The following is an 18,477-nucleotide window of genomic DNA, read 5'->3' on the forward strand; positions in this document are numbered from 1 at the left end:
ATGCACTTACTGTGTGCCAAGCCCTCTGATGGGCATCCCTGGGGACACCAAGATGAGCCCAAAATAGCCCTCGAGGGAAAGGTGGACACGCCCACAGGAAATAAGAACATCCCGTGGGTCCAGGGTTGGGAGAAAAGTCCTTCCAGGGCTCTGAGGGGGCAGCCCTCTCCGGGGGCAGAGGGATGGGAGAGATCTGAGGCCTCCTGGAAGAGGTGGGATGAGGCGAAATTGGGAAGTCGGGCAGGGTCCCGGAGGACGAGGCAAGGTGAGCGCGGGGAGGACAGCCTGAGCACAGGCGTGGCAGTGCCAATGAGGAACCGGCTGGGCGTCAGCGGGCCTCTGTCAAACGGGGCAGAGATGAAGTTGGGACAAGTCGAGGCCACCCTGAACCTGGGCCAAGCACTCGGGCCTGTGCCCCGGGGCGTGGGGGCATTGGCAGTGGGTGGCAGGCCCCGCTGACAATGCCCGCTGTCCCCACAGGCGCACCGACAGCAGCATCACCTGCACCATGCCCAGGGGGACCCTGCCAGCCGCCGTGCCCGTGTGCGTGCGCTTCGAGCACCGTGGCTGCGTGCACGGCAACCTGACCTTCTGGTACATGCAGAACCCGGTCATCACGGCCATCAGCCCCCGCCGCAGCCCCGTCAGGTGAGGACCCCGCCCGTCCCAGGCCTCACCCTGGGACAGCAGGTGGGCTGACGGGTCTTGCTGCCCCCCACAGCGGCGGCAGGACCATCACGGTGGCTGGCGAGCGTTTCCACATGGTGCAGAACGTGTCCATGGCCGTGCACCACATCGGCCGGGAGCCCACGGTGAGGGGCCGGGGGCCTGACGCGGGGAGGTGGGCCGGGGGCCCGGGCTGACCAGGCCTCGGGGTGCATCTCCTCCCCCCTCTGCGCCTCTCTGCCTGCCCTGGTCTCCGTCTCTCCGCCACGGGTCCCTCCCTGCCCCTCTTTCTCTCCGTCTCCATAAACCTCACGTGTCCCATCTCTCCGTGTCTGTCTGTCCATCCCGCGTCCCCGGCCTCGGCCCGGGTCTCCCGCACCAGCTCTGCCACGTTCTCAACGCCACCCTCATCACTTGCCCATCGCCCGGAGCCCTGAGCAATGCGTCGGCGCCCGTGGACTTCTTCATCAATGGCCGGGCCTACGCGGACGAGGCGGCCGTGGCCGAGGAGCTGCTGGAACCCGAGGAGGCGCAGCGGGGCAGCAGGTTCCGCCTGGACTACCTCCCCAACCCACAGTTCTCCACGGCCAAGAGGGAGAAGTGGATCAAGCACCACCCCGGGGAGCCTCTCACCCTAGTCATCCACGTGAGTGTGGCGGGTGCCAGGTGGGCGGGAGTGAGTGGCGGGGCTCGGCCGAGGGCCGCGACCAGCGTCCCCCGCGAGCACCCCCTCTGCACCCACAGAAGGAGCAGGACAGCCTGGGGCTGCAGACCCACGAGTACCGCGTCAAGATTGGCCAAGTGGCCTGCGACATCCAGATTGTCTCGGATAGAGTCATCCACTGCTCAGTCAACGAGTCCCTGGGCGCGGCCGAGGGGCAGCTGCCCATCACGGTGAGCGCACGGGGCACTGGAGGTGGAGGCGGACCCGGCCCCAGACCTGCCCCATCTGCTGAGCGTGTGTGCCCAGCCCAGCACTCACTGAGCGTTTGCACACTCAGTAGCTTAGGCAAGCAAAGCAAAGCAGAGCTTTTCATCCCCACTTGACAGATGAGGAAACTGAGGCCCACAACCTTAGTGACCGGCTCAAGGCCAATGATTGGCCCCATCTGGGCTTAGTGGGGCTGGACGTTCAGAAGCCAGAGGTTGCCCCCGTCCCACTTGGTGTCCCACCTAGAGCCAGGGCTGCCAGTCATCACGCAAAGGCATGGAGAGAAGGGAAGCAGGAGGAACAGAGAGGGCCCAGAAAGTGGGCTCTTTTCTGCATTATATCTACTTGCATGCCTCCTAGGATGGGGAGCTCACTCCCTCCCAGGCCACACATGCCACCCCAGGACAGCTCCCTTTTCACCCACACCTCAGTCCCATCCCTGTCCTGCCCCCTGGTCCCAGGGCAGCCCTACAGATACTTGGGGACTGCATACAGGCCCCATGAACCAGCCTCTTCTGGCTCCTTTGCTACTGCTTCCTGCCTATAGCAATAATCACAGCCCCCTGTGTTGAGTCTTTCCCCTGTGCCAGACCCAGGACCAAGAGCCTGACAAGCATCACCTCATTTACCCTCACAGTGTCCCCAGGAGGTGGACATGCTTATCTCTGTGTTATCAATGCAACATCTGAGGCTCAGAGAGGTTAGATGACTTGCCCAAGGCCACACAGCAAGTGAGGAGAGGAGCTGAGGTGTAAGTCCAAGAAACCTCAACCCCCTTCCCCCACCTCTGTGCAGATCCAGGTAGGGAACTTCAACCAGACCATCGCCACGCTGCAGCTGGGGGGCAGCGAGACGGCCATCATCGTGTCCATCGTCATCTGCAGCGTCCTGCTGCTGCTCTCCGTGGTGGGTAAGGAGCCCCACCCTCGGGCCCCGTGGGGGGCAGGCCTGCCCACCTTGCCCCGGCCCCTCTGAAGACTGGCAGATAGGAGGACGCAGGGTGAGCTGGGGGCACAGCTTGAACAAAGGCTTGGAGGTGGGAACAGGTTAGGGCACCCAGAGGCAGGGGCAGGTGTGCCCTGGTGACAGCACCAATGGCTGTCAGACGGTAGATGTTGGGGGGGGGGGCGTGCCGAATGCCAGGCAGAGGCATTTGGAACCAGGTTCTCCAGTCAGTAGGGAGCTACTGAAGGTACTTAAGAGAGGGTTGTTCAGGGAAGGTTAACCTAAGTGTCTGGTGAGCTATGCCGGTGTTAAAATGATGGTTACAAAAGCAGTATACTCAGTGTAGCAGAGAAGTTGCAACCTCATTCACTGCGGGAGGGAATGTAAACTGGTGCAACCAAGTTGGAAAACACTTTGGCAGTTCCTCGAAATGTCAGCACAGAGTTACGCTGTGACTCAGCAACTTCCCTCCTAGGTATCTGCTAGAGAGAAATGAAGACAGGTCCACACAAAAACGTGTCCACAAATGTTTATAGCATTGTTATTTATAACCAAGAGGTCAAAACAACCTGAATGCCCATCAGCTAATAAGTGGATAAAATGTGATGCAAGTACATGCTAGAATATTACTCAGCGGAGAGGAGTGGGGTCCGACATGCTACACCCTGAATGAGCTTTGAGAGCAGGATGCTAAATGAAGGAAGCCAATACATGCTGTGTGACTCCCCCTACATGAAATGTCCAGAATGCACAAAGCCACAGAGACGGAGGCTGGTTCGTGGTTGCAGGGGCTGGGGGAGGGGCACGGGAGTGACGGCTTAATGGATGCAGGTCTTCTTGGGGCTACAACAGTGCTGCAGAATTAGTGGTGATGGTGGCACGACCTTGTGCATATACTAAAAACCATTGAGTTATACACTTTAAATGGGTAGGTTATATGACGTGTGCATTACATCTCAATACAACTATTTTTAAAAAATGAGTATATTCAATGCAAAACATTCTAGAGAATGCATAAAGGGAAAAAAATACCATCATTAACACCCTGTGTATTTTTGTACATTTCCTTTCAGTCTCTTCTAAAAATAGTACATATATAAAGTATTTTACACATTATATATATATATATGTATGTATATGCACCCTATTGCCCCCAAAAAGGATTATAATGTAATACTCCTATGTAGTCTTGTTTTGAAAGTTTCTTAATTCATAAGTAACACCTGGTCATTGAAGAAGGAATAGAAAATGCTAAAAGGCAGAAAGAAAACAGAAATCGCTCACTTAACCACTGTTACACACACACACACACACACACACACACACACACACACACACACACACACCCGTTAGAACAGGCCATGAAGTGTTGCCGGGTGCCCCGGGAGGGGACTGCAGGGCTGAGGGTGCCCGTTTCCCGCCCCACACCCCACCCAGACGAGCTGGAGCCCAGGCCAGTGGGCAAGGCCTCTCCCTGCAGGCTGGGGCCCTGCATACAGCAGGTGCCAATAAAGGCTTTCCAAAGGGCTTGGGAGGCCTGACCCCCCTCCATTGCCCGCAGCCCTGTTCGTCTTCTGCACCAAGAGCCGCCGCGCCGAGCGCTACTGGCAGAAGACGCTGCTGCAGATGGAGGAGATGGAGTCTCAGATCCGCGAGGAAATCCGCAAAGGTGGCGGGTGGGGACTGTGCAGGATGGGGCCTCGGCTTTCCCATCTGAGGGATGGGTTCTCGCCCGCTCACGGCTGCCCACGTGTCCGCCAGGCTTCGCTGAGCTGCAGACGGATATGACGGACCTGACCAAGGAGCTGAACCGCAGCCAGGGCATCCCCTTCCTGGAGTATAAGCACTTTGTGACCCGCACCTTTTTCCCCAAGGTCAGCCTGAGCCCGAGCCTACCCCCAAACCCGTGCTGGCCGCCTCAGGGGCCACTCAACCTCTCTGGGCCCTGCCCCCCTAGAGGGTGCCTTGAGCAGTGTACAACCTAGACGGCTGTCCGCAGCAGTGCCGGCCGCCTCCCTCCATTTTCATTCTCTGCTCACTTGATGTTTACCTGTGAAGCCAGCTGCCCCCCCCACTGTCCTGGGGTGCTGGGTCTGCCTCCTCCCTACTGAAGTGGGCACAGGGGTGGCCAGGATGGCCCCGCCAGCCTCTCTCATCTCTGGGCCCCTTCCCAGCCAGGCTTCTCTTGGTCTCCATGTCGCCACCTCCTGTTGTCTAGGCGCTACCCCATCCCTTCTAGGCCCCCCATACTCCTTCTTGCCCGTCCACGGGCCACCACCCTCTCCTCACTCCCCTGGCCTTTCCAGGCATTTGTGCCAGTGGCCAGCACCCTCCCTTGCCCTGGCCACACCACTCCCCCTGCAGCAGCCACAGGGAGCCTTTGTCTGACTACGTCACTTTTCATGAAACCCCCCAGTGGCTCTTCCCAACCTCAGGATGAAGCTCAGGCGCCCACGGCAGCCCTTCCATGACATGGTTGTCACCAGCCTGTCTACCTCGCTTTCCTGCATGGCACACTGAGCTGCCTTCACTTTGCCCTGAGCCTCATGCCCTCTTGCATTGCCACAGCCTGGCTCATGCTGGTTCCTTTGCCTGTGACCCCTCCAGGGAGCCCTGTGGGATGCCCCCTCCCCTGGTTCCCATAGCCCCCCTGGGCCTGGCCCCTGCCTCTTACTCTTCATACGGGTTATTTCCATGTTAGTTCCCCCAGCAGCAGCCCCCTGGGCCAGCCAGGCCAGTGCCCCTTTCCCTCCATTTGTGAGCACTCCCTGCAGGCCAGGCAGGGGGTCTCCAGCCTGCTGAGACGCGGGGGGTGTCCGCCCTACAGTGCTCCTCCCTGTATGAAGAGCACTACGTACTGCCCTCCCAGACCCTCAACTCGCGCGGCAGCTCCCCGGTACAGGAGATCCACCCACTACTGGGAGAGTGGAAGGTGAGTGCCTCCCCCACACACGATGCGGATGGCTTCACGACAGCTCTACCCCTTCCTGAGTCCCCCCTTCCAGCTCATCTAATCCATTAATCCCAGTCTTGGGGGGCTGGGAGTCATCTGCCATTGTAAGGTACTGAGCCCTCCATCCCAGAGGGTATTCAAGCAGCCATTCGGGGTGTTGTAAGTGCTGACCCCTCAGGCCAGGTAGAGAGGACAGAGGATTGGGTCCTCCCGTACACTCCATTCTGCCTGCTGCTTAGAGAATGGAAGGTGAGAATCTCCCACGCTGGGCTGCTGGGTTACCTCTTGGCACCCTCACCCTGCTCTGGGCCCCACTTTTCAACTCAACTGAGCCATTGTTCCTAGTTACAGGGAGTTAGGAGGCATGTACTGTTGGAAGGTAGTAAGCTCCCCATCCCAGGAGGCATACAAGCAGCCGTTCATGGCACCGTACTGCTGGGACCCAGGGCAGGCAGGGGCACTGGGGCCCTTCAGACACCCTGTCACCAGTTGCTTCTGCAGATTCCTGAGAGCCGCCGGCCCAACATGGAAGAAGGGATCAGCCTGTTCTCCTCACTACTCAGCAACAAGCACTTCCTCATCGTCTTTGTCCACGCACTGGAGCAGCAGAAGGACTTCGCAGTGCGCGACAGGTCAGGCTGCAAGAGATCTGGGGTGGGGGGGAGAGGGGTCTGTCCAACCCCACACAGCATCAGGCCCTGGGTCCGGGGGCTCTGGGGCTCCTGAGCCCCCCATATCCCTGCCCTTCCTAGGCCTGGACGCCTAGGACATGGGGTCACAGGGCACAGTGGTTGCCATGGAGGTTAGTGGAGGCAGCCCCTTCTCCAGCCCCACTCGCCCCGTCTGCAGGAGCCTCCCACACGGCACATCTGGGGCCCCTGGGTCCGGTGACAGGGCAGCACTGAGGCCCCAGGACCCAGAGATCCCAGGACCGCACGGCGCTGAGGCCCGCCGTGCCGCCCGCAGGTGCAGCCTGGCGTCCCTGCTGACGATCGCGCTGCACGGCAAGCTGGAGTACTACACCAGCATCATGAAGGAGCTGCTGGTGGACCTCATCGACGCCTCGGCGGCCAAGAACCCCAAGCTCATGCTGCGGCGCACTGAGTCCGTGGTGGAGAAGATGCTCACCAACTGGATGTCCATCTGCATGTACAGCTGTCTGCGGGTGAGGCGACCAGCGGGGGACATGGGAACCCAGGCGCGGGAAGTAACAGGGCCACGTGACAGCAGTGGCTGCCACCTCCTCAGCTGTCCCTCGGTAGATCTGACATCATGGGATCCTCAGGCCGCCTGCCGGGAGGGCTTATCACGGCCTCTGTGCAGATACGGAAGGAGGGGCTCAGGGGCAGGGACAGGCCCATAGGACCTGTTACGCCGATGGGGGATTGAGGCTCCCAGGATGCTGCCTGGCTCACTGCAAGGGTTCAGAGCGTGCTCAGAGCAGAGCAGAGGTGGCGTCGAGCCTGGACGTCGTTTTGTCATTTAACCCTCCCTGGTGTGGCCCCAGCCCAGACCTGGAGGTTCTCTCCCGCCGTCGGGGAGAGATGTGGAAACTAACGAAAACACAGAGTGATGAATGCCACACAGCACATCTCGACCCAGCAGGAGGGCTCAGGGTGGCTTCCTAGAGCAGGTGGCCCATGCTGAGCCCCGAGGGCTTGGTGGGAACGAGCCCGGTGAAGAGCCGAGTGTGGAGGGAGCTCCGGACACTGGGAACACCATGGGCAAAGGCTGGGAGGAGGTGTCCATGAAAGGAATGCAGGGAGTCCGCTGACCCTTCCGATGGCAGAGCAGGCTGGCAGGTGGTGGGGCAGGAAGTCAGGGCCTTCCGTTCTGCCAGGAGGACCCGTGTAAGCACTTTTCATGGAACAGGAGTTGCTCAGCCCCTGGTCCTATGTGGCTGTCCAGCTGTGCTGTAGTGCCAGAGACTGGAGGGTCATCTGGGGGTCTTGGGGGAAAGGCAAAGGCCCGGCTGGAACCCAGAACCAGGGCATCAGATGTCCTGGGCTTGAGTCCAGTCTTCAGCACAGCCTAGCAGGGCGACCCTGGGCAAGTCACTGCCCTCTCAGGGCCTTGGTTTCCTTCATCAAATGCAGCCTCTGCCAGCCCGGGGGGCATCCCGTGGAGCCTCCTGGGGAAGGGGGCAGTGGGGTGGAACCAGGCTGGGCCCGGGGAGTGCCCTTTGGGGCACCTAACATCCTGCCAGCTGCTTCATTTTGGGCCATCAGGGCTGTGTCAGGGACCACAAAGGCCACGTGGGCTCTGAACCCAGCTCCCCTGGCCTCTTCATGTGAACTCAACCAGGCCTTCCCCTCTGGGCTTGTTTCCTCCTGTAGAGAATGGGGCAGGGTGGCTCCCGGCCGCCAGACCTGGAGGCTTGGCTCAGGAAGAAGGCTGGCACGCTGCCCTCACAATCTTTGCCAGATCTGCCTAATACTATTACGTACTCAATGTTTTCTTTAAATCCAACTCACTGTTTTTACTTGCATGTCCACCACAAACGGAACACCTGGGTTACTTACTAAACAGGGGCCGTGAGAATCAGCTCACGGGGTGGGTGGTGGACGAGCCCCTTTGTGGCAAGGTGTGCTTTTGCCACACGGAGGTGGGCAAGAGCAGGGGGTGGAGCCCTGACTTGGCCTGCGACGCTCCACGGTCATCAGGCTGTCACCTGGGTCAAGGCCAAATCTGTGTTCTGGTTCCACCTAATCGCACCCTGGGAGGCTCCCACTTAGTAGAAAGAGTCACAGCCTTGACAGGTGGCCAGGGGTCAAGTCCAGCTCTACCACTACCCAGCTGGGTGACCCTGGGCAACTTGCTTGCCCTCTCTAAGCCTTGGCATTTTCGGCTGCACAGTGAGGAAGACACCTCGTACCTGGAGGGGTTGCCGGGATGATGAAATGAACACACCTGTCCCAGCTGGTGATGTTTGATAAACACGAGCCTAGAGTCCGGGCGGACGCCCTAGGGGTGGCACTGGCACCAGAATCAGCTCAGCAGGAGGATGTTAAACAGGCAGCCGTGGGTGTTGGGAGACAGGGTCGTGAAGGTGTTTGCCCCATGCAGTGGGGGCTGGAATGTGGAGGGTGGGCTGGGAGGCCGGAGGGCTAGGCCTTGGCCCCTGATAGCCCTGTGCCCGCCCAGGAGACGGTCGGGGAGCCGTTCTTCCTGCTCCTGTGCGCCATCAAGCAGCAGATCAACAAGGGCTCCATCGACGCCATCACGGGCAAGGCCCGCTACACGCTCAACGAGGAGTGGCTGCTGCGGGAGAACATCGAGGCCAAGCCCCGGGTGAGCCAGGCGGGGCGGGGCGGGCCCTCGGGCCTGGCTAGTCCTGGCCTCCACCTTGACCCAGCCCCAGGCAGGCCGCTGCCACCTGGGCTCCCGCATAGCCACAGCAGCGCCTCGCTGACTCTATGCCTCCCTCCCTCCCGCAGAACCTGAACGTGTCCTTCCAGGGCTGCGGCATGGACTCGCTGAGCGTGCGGGCCATGGACACGGACACGCTGACGCAGGTGAAGGAGAAGATCCTGGAAGCCTTCTGCAAGAACGTGCCCTACTCCCAGTGGCCGCGCGTGGAGGACGTCGACGTCGGTGGGTTGGGGTGGTGGCGGGCGCCTCCGTGTTGGGCCTCTTCAGCCCAGGACGGCCCTGCCTTGGCCAGAGCACCCCTTTCACTCGGCGTGTATGCATTAATAGTGGCCCTGGTGACACATGATCAGACAGGTCTCCATCGGCAAGCAGCTGGTATTCTATGGGAGACAGGTCCTACAGTGTGAGCAAGCTGCAGGCAACTGCAGAAAAGCATTCGGGAAAGGCTTCCAGGAGGAGGGGACGTCAGAGTGGGTTTTGAAGGATGCATAGGAGTCTTGGTTAAGCCAGGAGGCTGAGGCCCTTCATTCCCAAGACCATTGACAGGCCTTTGCTGAGCAGTCGCTCTGTGCCGGGCCCTGTTCCCCTGTTCTGAGCACGGGCCTGTTGCGGTGCACGGGCAGGTGTGGCAGTTATCCACGTAGAGCAGGGAAGGTGGGGTGACCACTGGGGCCAGCATGCAGGGGGCAGGCGGGGCAGGCGCTGCATCCCCTGGAGCCCAGAAGGGAAGAGTCTGGCACTTGGGTTGTGTCCTGGGAGGCGTGTGGCTACTTTCGTGCCTGGTGCCTTTTTCACACTAGCAACCCTGCGGGTGGGGTCGTTTCTAGAGCACCTGCTCCGTGCGGCCACCCTGGCACTTTGTACACCTTCCCCCCAGCTCTTTCTCACGGGAGGAAACAGGCCCCTCCCTGCGCGGCCCTGGCCCTGACACCCTGCTCCTCGCCCTGCAGAGTGGTTCGCCTCGAGCACGCAGAGCTACATCCTGCGGGACCTGGACGACACCTCGGTGGTAGAGGATGGCCGCAAGAAGCTTAACACACTAGCCCACTACAAGGTGCGCCCCACCCCACCCGAACCTCTACCCCCACCCACGCTGACCTCTGACCCCTGACCTCTGCCTCTCCCCTCCCGTCAGATCCCAGAAGGTGCCTCCCTGGCCATGAGCCTCATAGACAAGAAGGACAACACACTGAGCAGAGGTAGCAGGGCGCACGCGGTGGGGAGTCTAGGTCGAGCGTGAGGGGGGGTGCTTCCGTCCCATGCCCCAGTGGGGAAACTGAGGCTCCAAGAGGATAGGGCTGGGCCAGGTTGTGGCCTCCTGGGGTGGGGGGGCCGGACCAGCCTCCTCTGACCCAGTACTGCCCGGGCAGGGCCTGTGGCCGGGCCTCACGCTGACTTCCTGCAGCAGCTGGGGACAGGCCCGGGAGGGCGGGACGTGGTTCTCAGAGGTCTGGGCAGCCGCCAGGCCAGAGGGGAGGCTGGCGTGCCCATCTGGGCTTTGGGCCGCAGTCCCGGCTCAAGTGCCCCATCCACACGATCTGACGCCCCAGGCCTAGCCGCCCGCTGCCAGGCCCGGGAGCCTGGGCTCCTCTGGGCTCAGTCCCCTCCCGAGGTTGAGGGCAGAGTCTTGGTCTCCCCTGCAGCCCGGGGGCTGTGCAGGGGCTGAGGGCAGCCAGCCCTGCCCGCTCGGGGCCTCCCCCTTCTCCCTCTGTGACTGTCTCTCTCTCCCCGTCTCTCTCCCTCCCTGTGTGTCTATCTCTGCCTCGCTCTGTCCGTTCTCTGCGTGCCTCCCTGGACCTCTCTCTTCCCTCTGTCTCTTCATGTCTCTGCATCTCTGTGTCGTTCTCTCCACGTGTCTCTTTGGATCTCTCCATTTTTCTCTGTTTCTCTCGCCATCTTGCTCTCCCCCCTCTCCTCTCCCTTGTTTATTTATCATGTGTGTTTTTCCTCTTGCAGTGAAGGACTTGGACACAGAGAAGTATTTCCATTTGGTGAGTGCCTGGCCTGGGGCCCTGGGGGATCCAGCCCCTCACTGGGTGTGGCCTTGGCTTTCTGCTGCCCTGGGCCTCTGGGAAAAGTGCTCCCAGACCCTGGGAAAGGCTGGGGGTGGGGATGGGGCCAGAGTCAGGAGGGAGCCACGGCCCTTGTGTGCCGAGAAGCCGGCAGAGCCAGGTGCCCGTGGGCACAGAACGGCCTCCCACAGACGGCCGAGGGTGGTGCCTAGGGCAGGTGCCGACCACCACCTGGCCTCCAGGTGCTGCCCACGGATGAGCTGGCCGAGCCCAAGAAGTCCCACCGGCAAAGCCACCGCAAGAAGGTGCTACCAGAAATCTACCTGACACGCCTGCTGTCTACCAAGGTGGGCCCAGCTTCAGTGTCCCCTCCGTGCAGCGGGTGCAGGGCCCGGCCCCAGCTCGGGAGGGCAGCACCCTGGCGGGTCAGCCGCGCACAGGCCTGGTGGGGGGAGGGGCGTGAGTTCTTCCAGTCCCCTCTGTGGGGCCGGGTGAGCTCTCAGGGCAAGAGGCTGAGGCTTAGGGCCACGCCTGAGGAGGCATTGCTCCTGGCCAGGAAAGATGCCTGACTGCTTCTATATTAGCCACGTCACAGGGGGTCAGTGATGTCCCCAAGGTCACATGGCTTTGTGGCAGAGTCAACACCCTACAGCCCACATTCTCAGCTCTGTGCCCCGGTGTCTTCATTAGTCCTTTCAATACCCCCAAGGCAGGTTTCACTAGCCCATTTCTCAGACAAGAAAACAGGTCCAGAGAGGTTAGGTGACCAGCCTGATGCCACATGGCTTCCCAATGGGGAAGCCTGAACACTGGGGCACCCCAGAGCCACCGGGGTGCCCACTCACCCTCTGCGCAAAGCCCTGGGCTGACGGTGGCCACCCCACTCCCCCACAGGGCACGCTGCAAAAGTTTCTGGATGACCTGTTCAAGGCCATCCTGAGCATCCGTGAAGACAAGCCCCCGCTGGCTGTCAAGTACTTCTTCGACTTCCTGGAGGAGCAGGCTGAGAAGAGGGGAATCTCAGACCCCGACACCCTGCACATCTGGAAGACCAACAGGTGGGGGGCAGCCAGCCAGGTGGGGAGGGCTGTGCAGACTTCACTGTATTTCTGGGGCGGCTGTGGCCTGGGGCTTCAGAGCCCAGCCCCTGTCCAGCCCCACCTGCTAGGGTCAGTCCCTCCTCTGCCATTTCCCAGCTGTGTGATCTTGGGCAAGTGACTTAACCTCTCTGTGCCTCAGTTTCCCCTAGCTATAAAACCAGAGCAGTCAAAGTAACCCACTTTAATTGTAAGAATTAACGAGAACGCCCAGTGAGTACTATAGAAGTGCTGCCTGTACTGTCACGCTCCCTCCACCCCTCTTGGGTGGGCACTGTCAGCTCCATCGTACAGATGAGAACACTGAGGCTCACAGGGAAGCAGCACCTGCCCCAGCTCCATAGCCCTGGGATGGCAGAACCAGCCTCAGCCCCACGTGATCCGAATACCATACCCAGTTCACAGCCCTCCTTTGAGGCACGTCTTAGCTTTCCGTGGTCACACACCTGCACCAAGAGGTTGTTGAAAACTCAGTCTGACCCTCAGAAAAAAAATGCCAGCAGCCCAGAAGTTTCTGTGCAGTTTCAGGAACTTCTCCAAGCTCTGGGGATCCATATGCCCAGCACGCCAAGTCACTGGCCCGGGGGTGGGGGTGGGGTGTTACCAACCCTCTCTGGCCTCCCAAGGACAAGGACAAGGCTGCAGGCCTCCCCCTCCCCCCACCCCCAGCTGCTGCTTAGTGGCCCCAACACTAATGCTGGACTTCTTGCTGCCTGCCGGGGGGGTGGGGGGAGGAGCCACGGGCTGCCCAGCGCAGCGGTGGGGGGGCTTCTAATAAGAACCAGGGCCCGGCTTGAGACCCCCTCGTGGGCACTGAGGAGGCTGGCGGGGGCGCAGCAAGGGCAATCTGGCTGGGCCCTGCAGCGCCTGCTTCGCTCCGGCAGAAACCTTGCTCTCGGCCGCTGCCACCCAGCTGGCCAGGGATGAGCACGCTCAGGTTCCCAGAGGGCACATCTTGTGCCCAGGCTCCACCGGCCCTCGAGGGCCCGAGCCACCTCCCTCCTCCAGGGCCGCCCGGCCCGCCTCCCTCGGCCACTTGCCGTCCTGCCCCGCTGGGGTGGGTGGGCTCACCCTGCCTCTGCCGCCCCCACCCCACAGCCTTCCTCTCCGGTTCTGGGTGAACATCCTGAAGAACCCCCAGTTTGTCTTTGACATTGACAAGACGGACCACATCGACGCCTGCCTCTCGGTCATCGCACAGGCCTTCATCGACGCCTGCTCCATCTCGGACCTGCAGCTGGGCAAGGTTGGCTGCCCCGGGCCTCAGAGAGGTCTTGCTGGGAGGGGAACCGGAGCAGCTCAGGTCTGGGGATGTGGCATGAATGGGTCACGCAGGTCATTCAGACAGGGAAAGTCACCTAGAAACTGGCACCTGCCATCAGAAACTGTTGCTATAGACCTGCCTCAAGTGTGCCTGGCACCAGCTCTGATATTTAAGCCAGAGAGCCAGGTGTGGGGAAGCCCGTGAGCGTGGAAGCCCGTGAGGGTGGACAACTGCTTGGTCAGGCACAACAGCGGCCGAGAATCAGGCCAGGCTCCAGGCAGCGGCCCCCGAAGGTCCGGAGCCATTTGAGCAGGGCATTCTGTGAAGGGTGGGCAGAGGCGGAGACAGATGACCAGGACCTGTGACATGCAGGAGGGAGACACAGGCGTCTGTCCGAGGGGAGAAGGTGGAGATGCGGGAGGACAGCCTCCCCCCCCCCGCCCCGGCAGAGAGAGAGCCCCGGTTGCTGAGGGCAGGGATGGGATTGTACGGTCAGAGCTGGCGCCGCAGGACTGGGGGCGACACAGCCCCTCGTTTGGCCCGTGCATTTCAGAGACAGCAGGAGAGAGAGAAAGCCATCACTTCTCACGTTCTATCTCAGAAGGCGGGACACCCCTGACAAAGAACTGGGAGTGTTCCTGGCACTCTTGCCTTCAGGCGTTAGAAGCACGCGGTGGGAAATGTGCCACGGAGCCAGTGCTCAGGCTCGCAGAGACCTTAGCCACTGAGACCTGCAACCCTGGCAAGGACACATCCTTGTCATGCCTAACTGGCTGCGAGCGGCTGAGAGCTGGCACGGGGCCCACGCACTCCTCCCCTGAAAGCAATAGGTCCCACTCCGGGCCATTGCCCCACAGTCCCGGGAAAGCAGGGCAGGGGGCCCACGAAAAAGGGCAGCAGAGGGAGGGGGTGAAGAGCCCCCACTCCAAGGCTGGCAGAGTGAGTGACATTCGTTGACACAGGGCCCAGTGCGGCCATTTACATGGCAGGAGGCATGAGGGCTTGTCCGGAAAAAGAGCAGCTCTGTCCAGTCCCCACCCGCTAACTCCCTTCCTCCTCCCTGCCCAGGACTCACCAACCAACAAGCTGCTCTACGCCAAGGAGATTCCCGAGTACCGGAAAATCGTGCAGCGCTACTACAAGCAGATCCAGGACATGGCCCCGCTCAGCGAGCAGGAGATGAACGCCCACCTGGCCGAGGAGTCGCGGGTGCGGCTCCTGGGCTGACGGGCTGGGGTCGGGTGGCCTGGGCCTCGCTGCCCCCACAGACCAGAGCGGCGGGTGCAGATGGCATTTCTGGGGTGGCCGCAGCTTCCTCTCGTGCATCTGCGACTCCGTGCCTCGTTTTTCCCAGAGCTCGGGGCATGGGGCACGAGGGTCCTTCCCAGAGGGGAGAGGAGAGGAGAATTTGGGGTCCAGGAAGCCATCTTCACGCACAGGATTTGAGGGGCCTGTTTACCTAACTGGGAAGTTGCAGGGGGCATATAGCAGCCAGCCCTGCTGGGGGTGGGTCCTGCTTTGACTGCTGGGTTAACCACCCAAACGTCCTGCCTTCTTGTTTCCCACAGAAATACCAGAACGAGTTCAACACCAGTGTGGCCATGGCAGAGATTTATAAGTATGCCAAGAGGTATCGCCCGCAGGTGAGTACGTACCCTCCAGGTGAGGCACCTGCCCCAGGCAGGCGGGCTTCCTACTCAAGTACAGGCACCCTGGGACTTTTACACTTATGCTGGTCACTAGTGGTGGACATTCGGGGATGTGTCCTCCCTCAAGAGCCAAGGTGGGGCCGGGCGCGGTGGCTCACGCCTGTAATCCTAGCACTCTGGGAGGCCAAGGCAGGCGGATTGTTTGAGCTCAAGAGTTTGAGACCAGCCTGAGCAAGAGTGAGACCCCCATGTCTACTAAAAATAGAAAGAAATTAGCTGGACAGCTAAATATATATATATATATATATATATATATATATATACAAAAAATTAGCCGGGCATGGTGGCGCATGCCTGTAGTCCCAGCTACTCGGGAGGCTGAAGCAGGAGGATCGCTTGAGCCCAGGAGTTTGAGGTTGCTGTGAGCTAGGCTGACGCCACGGCACTCACTTTAGCCCAGGCAACACAGTGAGACTCTGTCTCAAAAAAAAAAAAAAAAAAAAAAAGAGCCAAGGTGGGACCCCTCACCCCCAAGCTGTGGCCTGGCTGACCCCGTGGCTCCCCTCAGATCATGGCCGCCCTGGAGGCCAACCCCACAGCCCGGAGGACACAGCTGCAGCACAAGTTTGAGCAGGTGGTGGCTTTGATGGAAGACAACATCTACGAGTGCTACAGCGAGGCCTGAGCCGCACGGGAAAGAGCCTGTCAGAGCTGCCGGGAGAAACAGGTCACCTGCTAGGCCTGGGCTCAAGCTCATGTCTGGTGTCCCTGCCTCAAGCTGGGAAATACTGAGCAGAGATGGCTGGGGCAGGTGGAAGAGAAGGAGCCCCAGCCCTGGTCCCTTGGGCTCCTCTGTCCCCTCCCACCTGCCCCCAGACTGCCTCAGGGACGGGGACCTTGAATGCCGCAGCCAGTCCCTGCTGAGAGAGCCCCACCCGTCCAGGTGGCCCAGCACAAACGGGGAGAGGAGGCCGCCCGCCCCGGAGGCTGCAGCCCAGAAACACTACCTCATCCAAGCTGGCACAGGGGGGGTCCTTGAACCAGCCCTCAATTGGTTTCTGCTTCAACCACCGCAAAAGTTCTATTTCCCCTCACCCAAGAGGACCTTGGCCACAGACGGTTTCCAGCAGTGTTTGATTTTTGTTGCTGGAGCGGCTGTTGGTAGACGGGGCAGTGCCTGCTGGCCGCAGAGGGTGGGGGCTCTGGGGGCATCTCTGTGGGGGGGAGGGGCCAGGGAGGGGGACAGGTGCTCAGAGTTCCTGGCCCCGGGGAAGGAGGGGTTCCAATGCACCGAGGCTGTAGCTGGGCTACTCGATCTTGCTGGAAGTGTTTCTAAAGATAGCACCACTTTCTGTTGTTTTCTTTTAAAAAGCTTTTATATATTAAAAAACTTCTGCACCAACTGTGAATAGCTGCCGCTTGTGCAGAGGACCTGGGGAGGGGTCCTGAAAGGCTCCCAACGCAACACTGGAAATGACTGTTCCAGAGAACGCGCAGCTGGCAGGGACCCCCCCAGCACCCCGAGAAAACCGCCTGCTCTGTCCTGTCGGCGGGGACCCTTGTGGCCAACCCAGCTGCTCAGCCCCCCGGCCAGGGCCGGGCCGGCTCGGAGCCCGCGGGGGCTGCAGGGAGGGTGGCCAGGACTCTCTGGAACTTTCTTTATAATAAAAGCCTGACGGGAAAACCTACTGTGGGCTCCAGCCTTTGTCCTGAGATGGCCAAGCAGGGAATGGGGCAGCTGCTTCACCCATTTGTGACAGGAAGGAGGGGAGGGCCCGGCTTCCGGTCCTGCCGCAGCCGGTCCAAGGTTTACGACACCTGGCTGGTGTCCGAGATGGCGGCCAGCGGCGGGAAGGCGGGCCAGGCCCAGCATTGACGTTCCGCGGGCTCCGTGGGTGCCCAGGGGACCCGGGAGGGTGGCCCGGCTGCTGTGTGCTCCCCGCCCCGCTGGGCCCCGCTTACCTCTAGCACGAGCCCGCGGGGGGCAGTTGCTACAGCTGCGTGACCGGGACAACACTGAGTCTCAGCAGGGTGGAGGACTTTCCCAGGCCACACAACCAGGAAGGGGCCCCCCGTTCCTCTGTCCCAGGCCTCCTCCAGGGTCAGAGTCTCCACGGTGGCCCCAGGTTGTGTGGAGAGGTCAAAGGTGACCACCCTGGAAAGGGAACTGACGTTTACATGCTTGCCCTGAATTTCTCATTGAGCTTGAAAAGTGTGTTAACCCCATTTTTCAGACAAGGAGCTCACCCTGGACTCTGTCCCCAGCAGGGCAGCCCGTTCCTCCCCGCAGCCCGCGGGCAGGTGACCTGACTCCGGCTCCTGGCCTGAGCTGGGGTGAAGCCCGTCCCCCACCCCAGGCACACATCACTAGGGCCCCAGGCCCCAGCTGAACCCCAGTCCGCTTCATTGTCTGCCTTTGCGAAGGAAAAATGGTTACACGCATATTGGTTGAGAACAAGAACTAGAACAAAAGATTCACAAAATTTAAACAAAATCCCACAAATACCAGTTCTAGAGTTAATGAGAACAGAACAGTGAGAAGAGTAAACAACCTTTCGCTTTAAAAATAGCTTTTTCCTATAGTGGCTTCTGGGTGGAGAGATCTTTATATCTTTCAAATTTTCTATTCTGAACATCAGTTCCTTTTTATTAAGCTGCAGATTTTCTAAGTTATTGGCACATTTGATAGTGTTTAGCGGGGCAGGGGGAGGGTGTGATTCTGGAATGAATACACATTTCCCAGAGAAATGCAAGGAGCACAAGAAGCACGAAGAAGAAGGCCGCCCTGACTCGCGCCGTTCCCCCAGCACCACCCCACGCCGAGCATCTCGAGGGTGGGGCGAGAAGTAAACTCGGGGCGGGGTGTACGCACGATTTTGCAACCTGAATTTTCCTCCCAACAATATGTCAGTGACATCTTTCCGTGTCATTAAATATTCCACAGGCTGTCGTAATGTCTGATTAACATGCAATTCATTCTTGAAATCTAGAAATGCATTTGCAAATGAAGGAAATCTCTACTTTCCCAGGTCACTTCTCAGCACAGAAGGTGGCCAACTTCCATGAACTATCCTACGATCCTGGTCTGGGACCCTGAAGACCAGTGGGCAGTCTGAGGACTCTGAGGGTCCCCGGAGGGTGGGGACCCCTGATGTAGCATCCTCAAGCTAAACTCCTTTACAAAAAAGGGGAGAAACCATCACAGATAAGGGAGGTGACTTGCCCACCATCTCACGGATGCCAGACACTGCCGCCACCCCTGCCCACAGTCTCATGGAGGCGAGACACCTGGAGGTGGCTCCTGCAGCCTCCAGCCAAGCCATGTAGGAACCGAGGCAGAAGCAGACCCCTCGGTGGGAAGCACCAGCCCAGCCCCCACTCGTCTGCTCCCCTCGGGGCCCCGCTGGCAGCCACATTACAGATACTCCAGGGAAGCTGCCAGCAAAGCTAGACAAACCCTCCTGTGGCCTCCAGGAGGAGAAGGTGGAGGGAACAAAGCAGGGGCACGAAGGGAGCAGTCTGACACCCCATGCTGGCAACCTCAGTTTCCCTCCCCACCCCATCTGCCCCCTTCTCAAGTCCCATCTA

General features: G+C 60.2%; 1 protein-coding gene across 2 annotated transcripts in view; it reads left to right on the plus strand.

The window, feature by feature from the left end:
• Positions 1–16,092, plus strand: part of PLXND1 (plexin D1) — a 51,063-nt gene extending 34,971 nt beyond the window's left edge. The window contains exons 16-36 of one of the 2 annotated variants that reach the window (XM_045551488.1): positions 481–648; positions 722–812; positions 1,049–1,312; positions 1,411–1,560; positions 2,393–2,507; positions 4,104–4,211; positions 4,304–4,416; positions 5,370–5,474; positions 5,997–6,127; positions 6,462–6,660; positions 8,640–8,786; positions 8,933–9,089; positions 9,818–9,921; positions 10,003–10,066; positions 10,824–10,858; positions 11,122–11,226; positions 11,774–11,937; positions 13,075–13,222; positions 14,309–14,449; positions 14,809–14,883; positions 15,458–16,092. In XM_045551488.1, coding sequence (XP_045407444.1) covers positions 481–648; positions 722–812; positions 1,049–1,312; positions 1,411–1,560; positions 2,393–2,507; positions 4,104–4,211; positions 4,304–4,416; positions 5,370–5,474; positions 5,997–6,127; positions 6,462–6,660; positions 8,640–8,786; positions 8,933–9,089; positions 9,818–9,921; positions 10,003–10,066; positions 10,824–10,858; positions 11,122–11,226; positions 11,774–11,937; positions 13,075–13,222; positions 14,309–14,449; positions 14,809–14,883; positions 15,458–15,574 — 2,701 coding nt within the window. In that variant the 3' untranslated portion in view covers positions 15,575–16,092. The remainder of the gene's footprint in view (positions 1–480; positions 649–721; positions 813–1,048; positions 1,313–1,410; positions 1,561–2,392; positions 2,508–4,103; positions 4,212–4,303; positions 4,417–5,369; positions 5,475–5,996; positions 6,128–6,461; positions 6,661–8,639; positions 8,787–8,932; positions 9,090–9,817; positions 9,922–10,002; positions 10,067–10,823; positions 10,859–11,121; positions 11,227–11,773; positions 11,938–13,074; positions 13,223–14,308; positions 14,450–14,808; positions 14,884–15,457) is intronic. The other variant, XM_045551489.1, reaches the window with a different exon arrangement.
• Positions 16,093–18,477: the final 2,385 nt, after the last annotated feature.

Source organism: Lemur catta, chromosome 5, assembly GCF_020740605.2.
Source record: "Lemur catta isolate mLemCat1 chromosome 5, mLemCat1.pri, whole genome shotgun sequence".
Classification (NCBI taxonomy): domain Eukaryota; kingdom Metazoa; phylum Chordata; class Mammalia; order Primates; family Lemuridae; genus Lemur; species Lemur catta.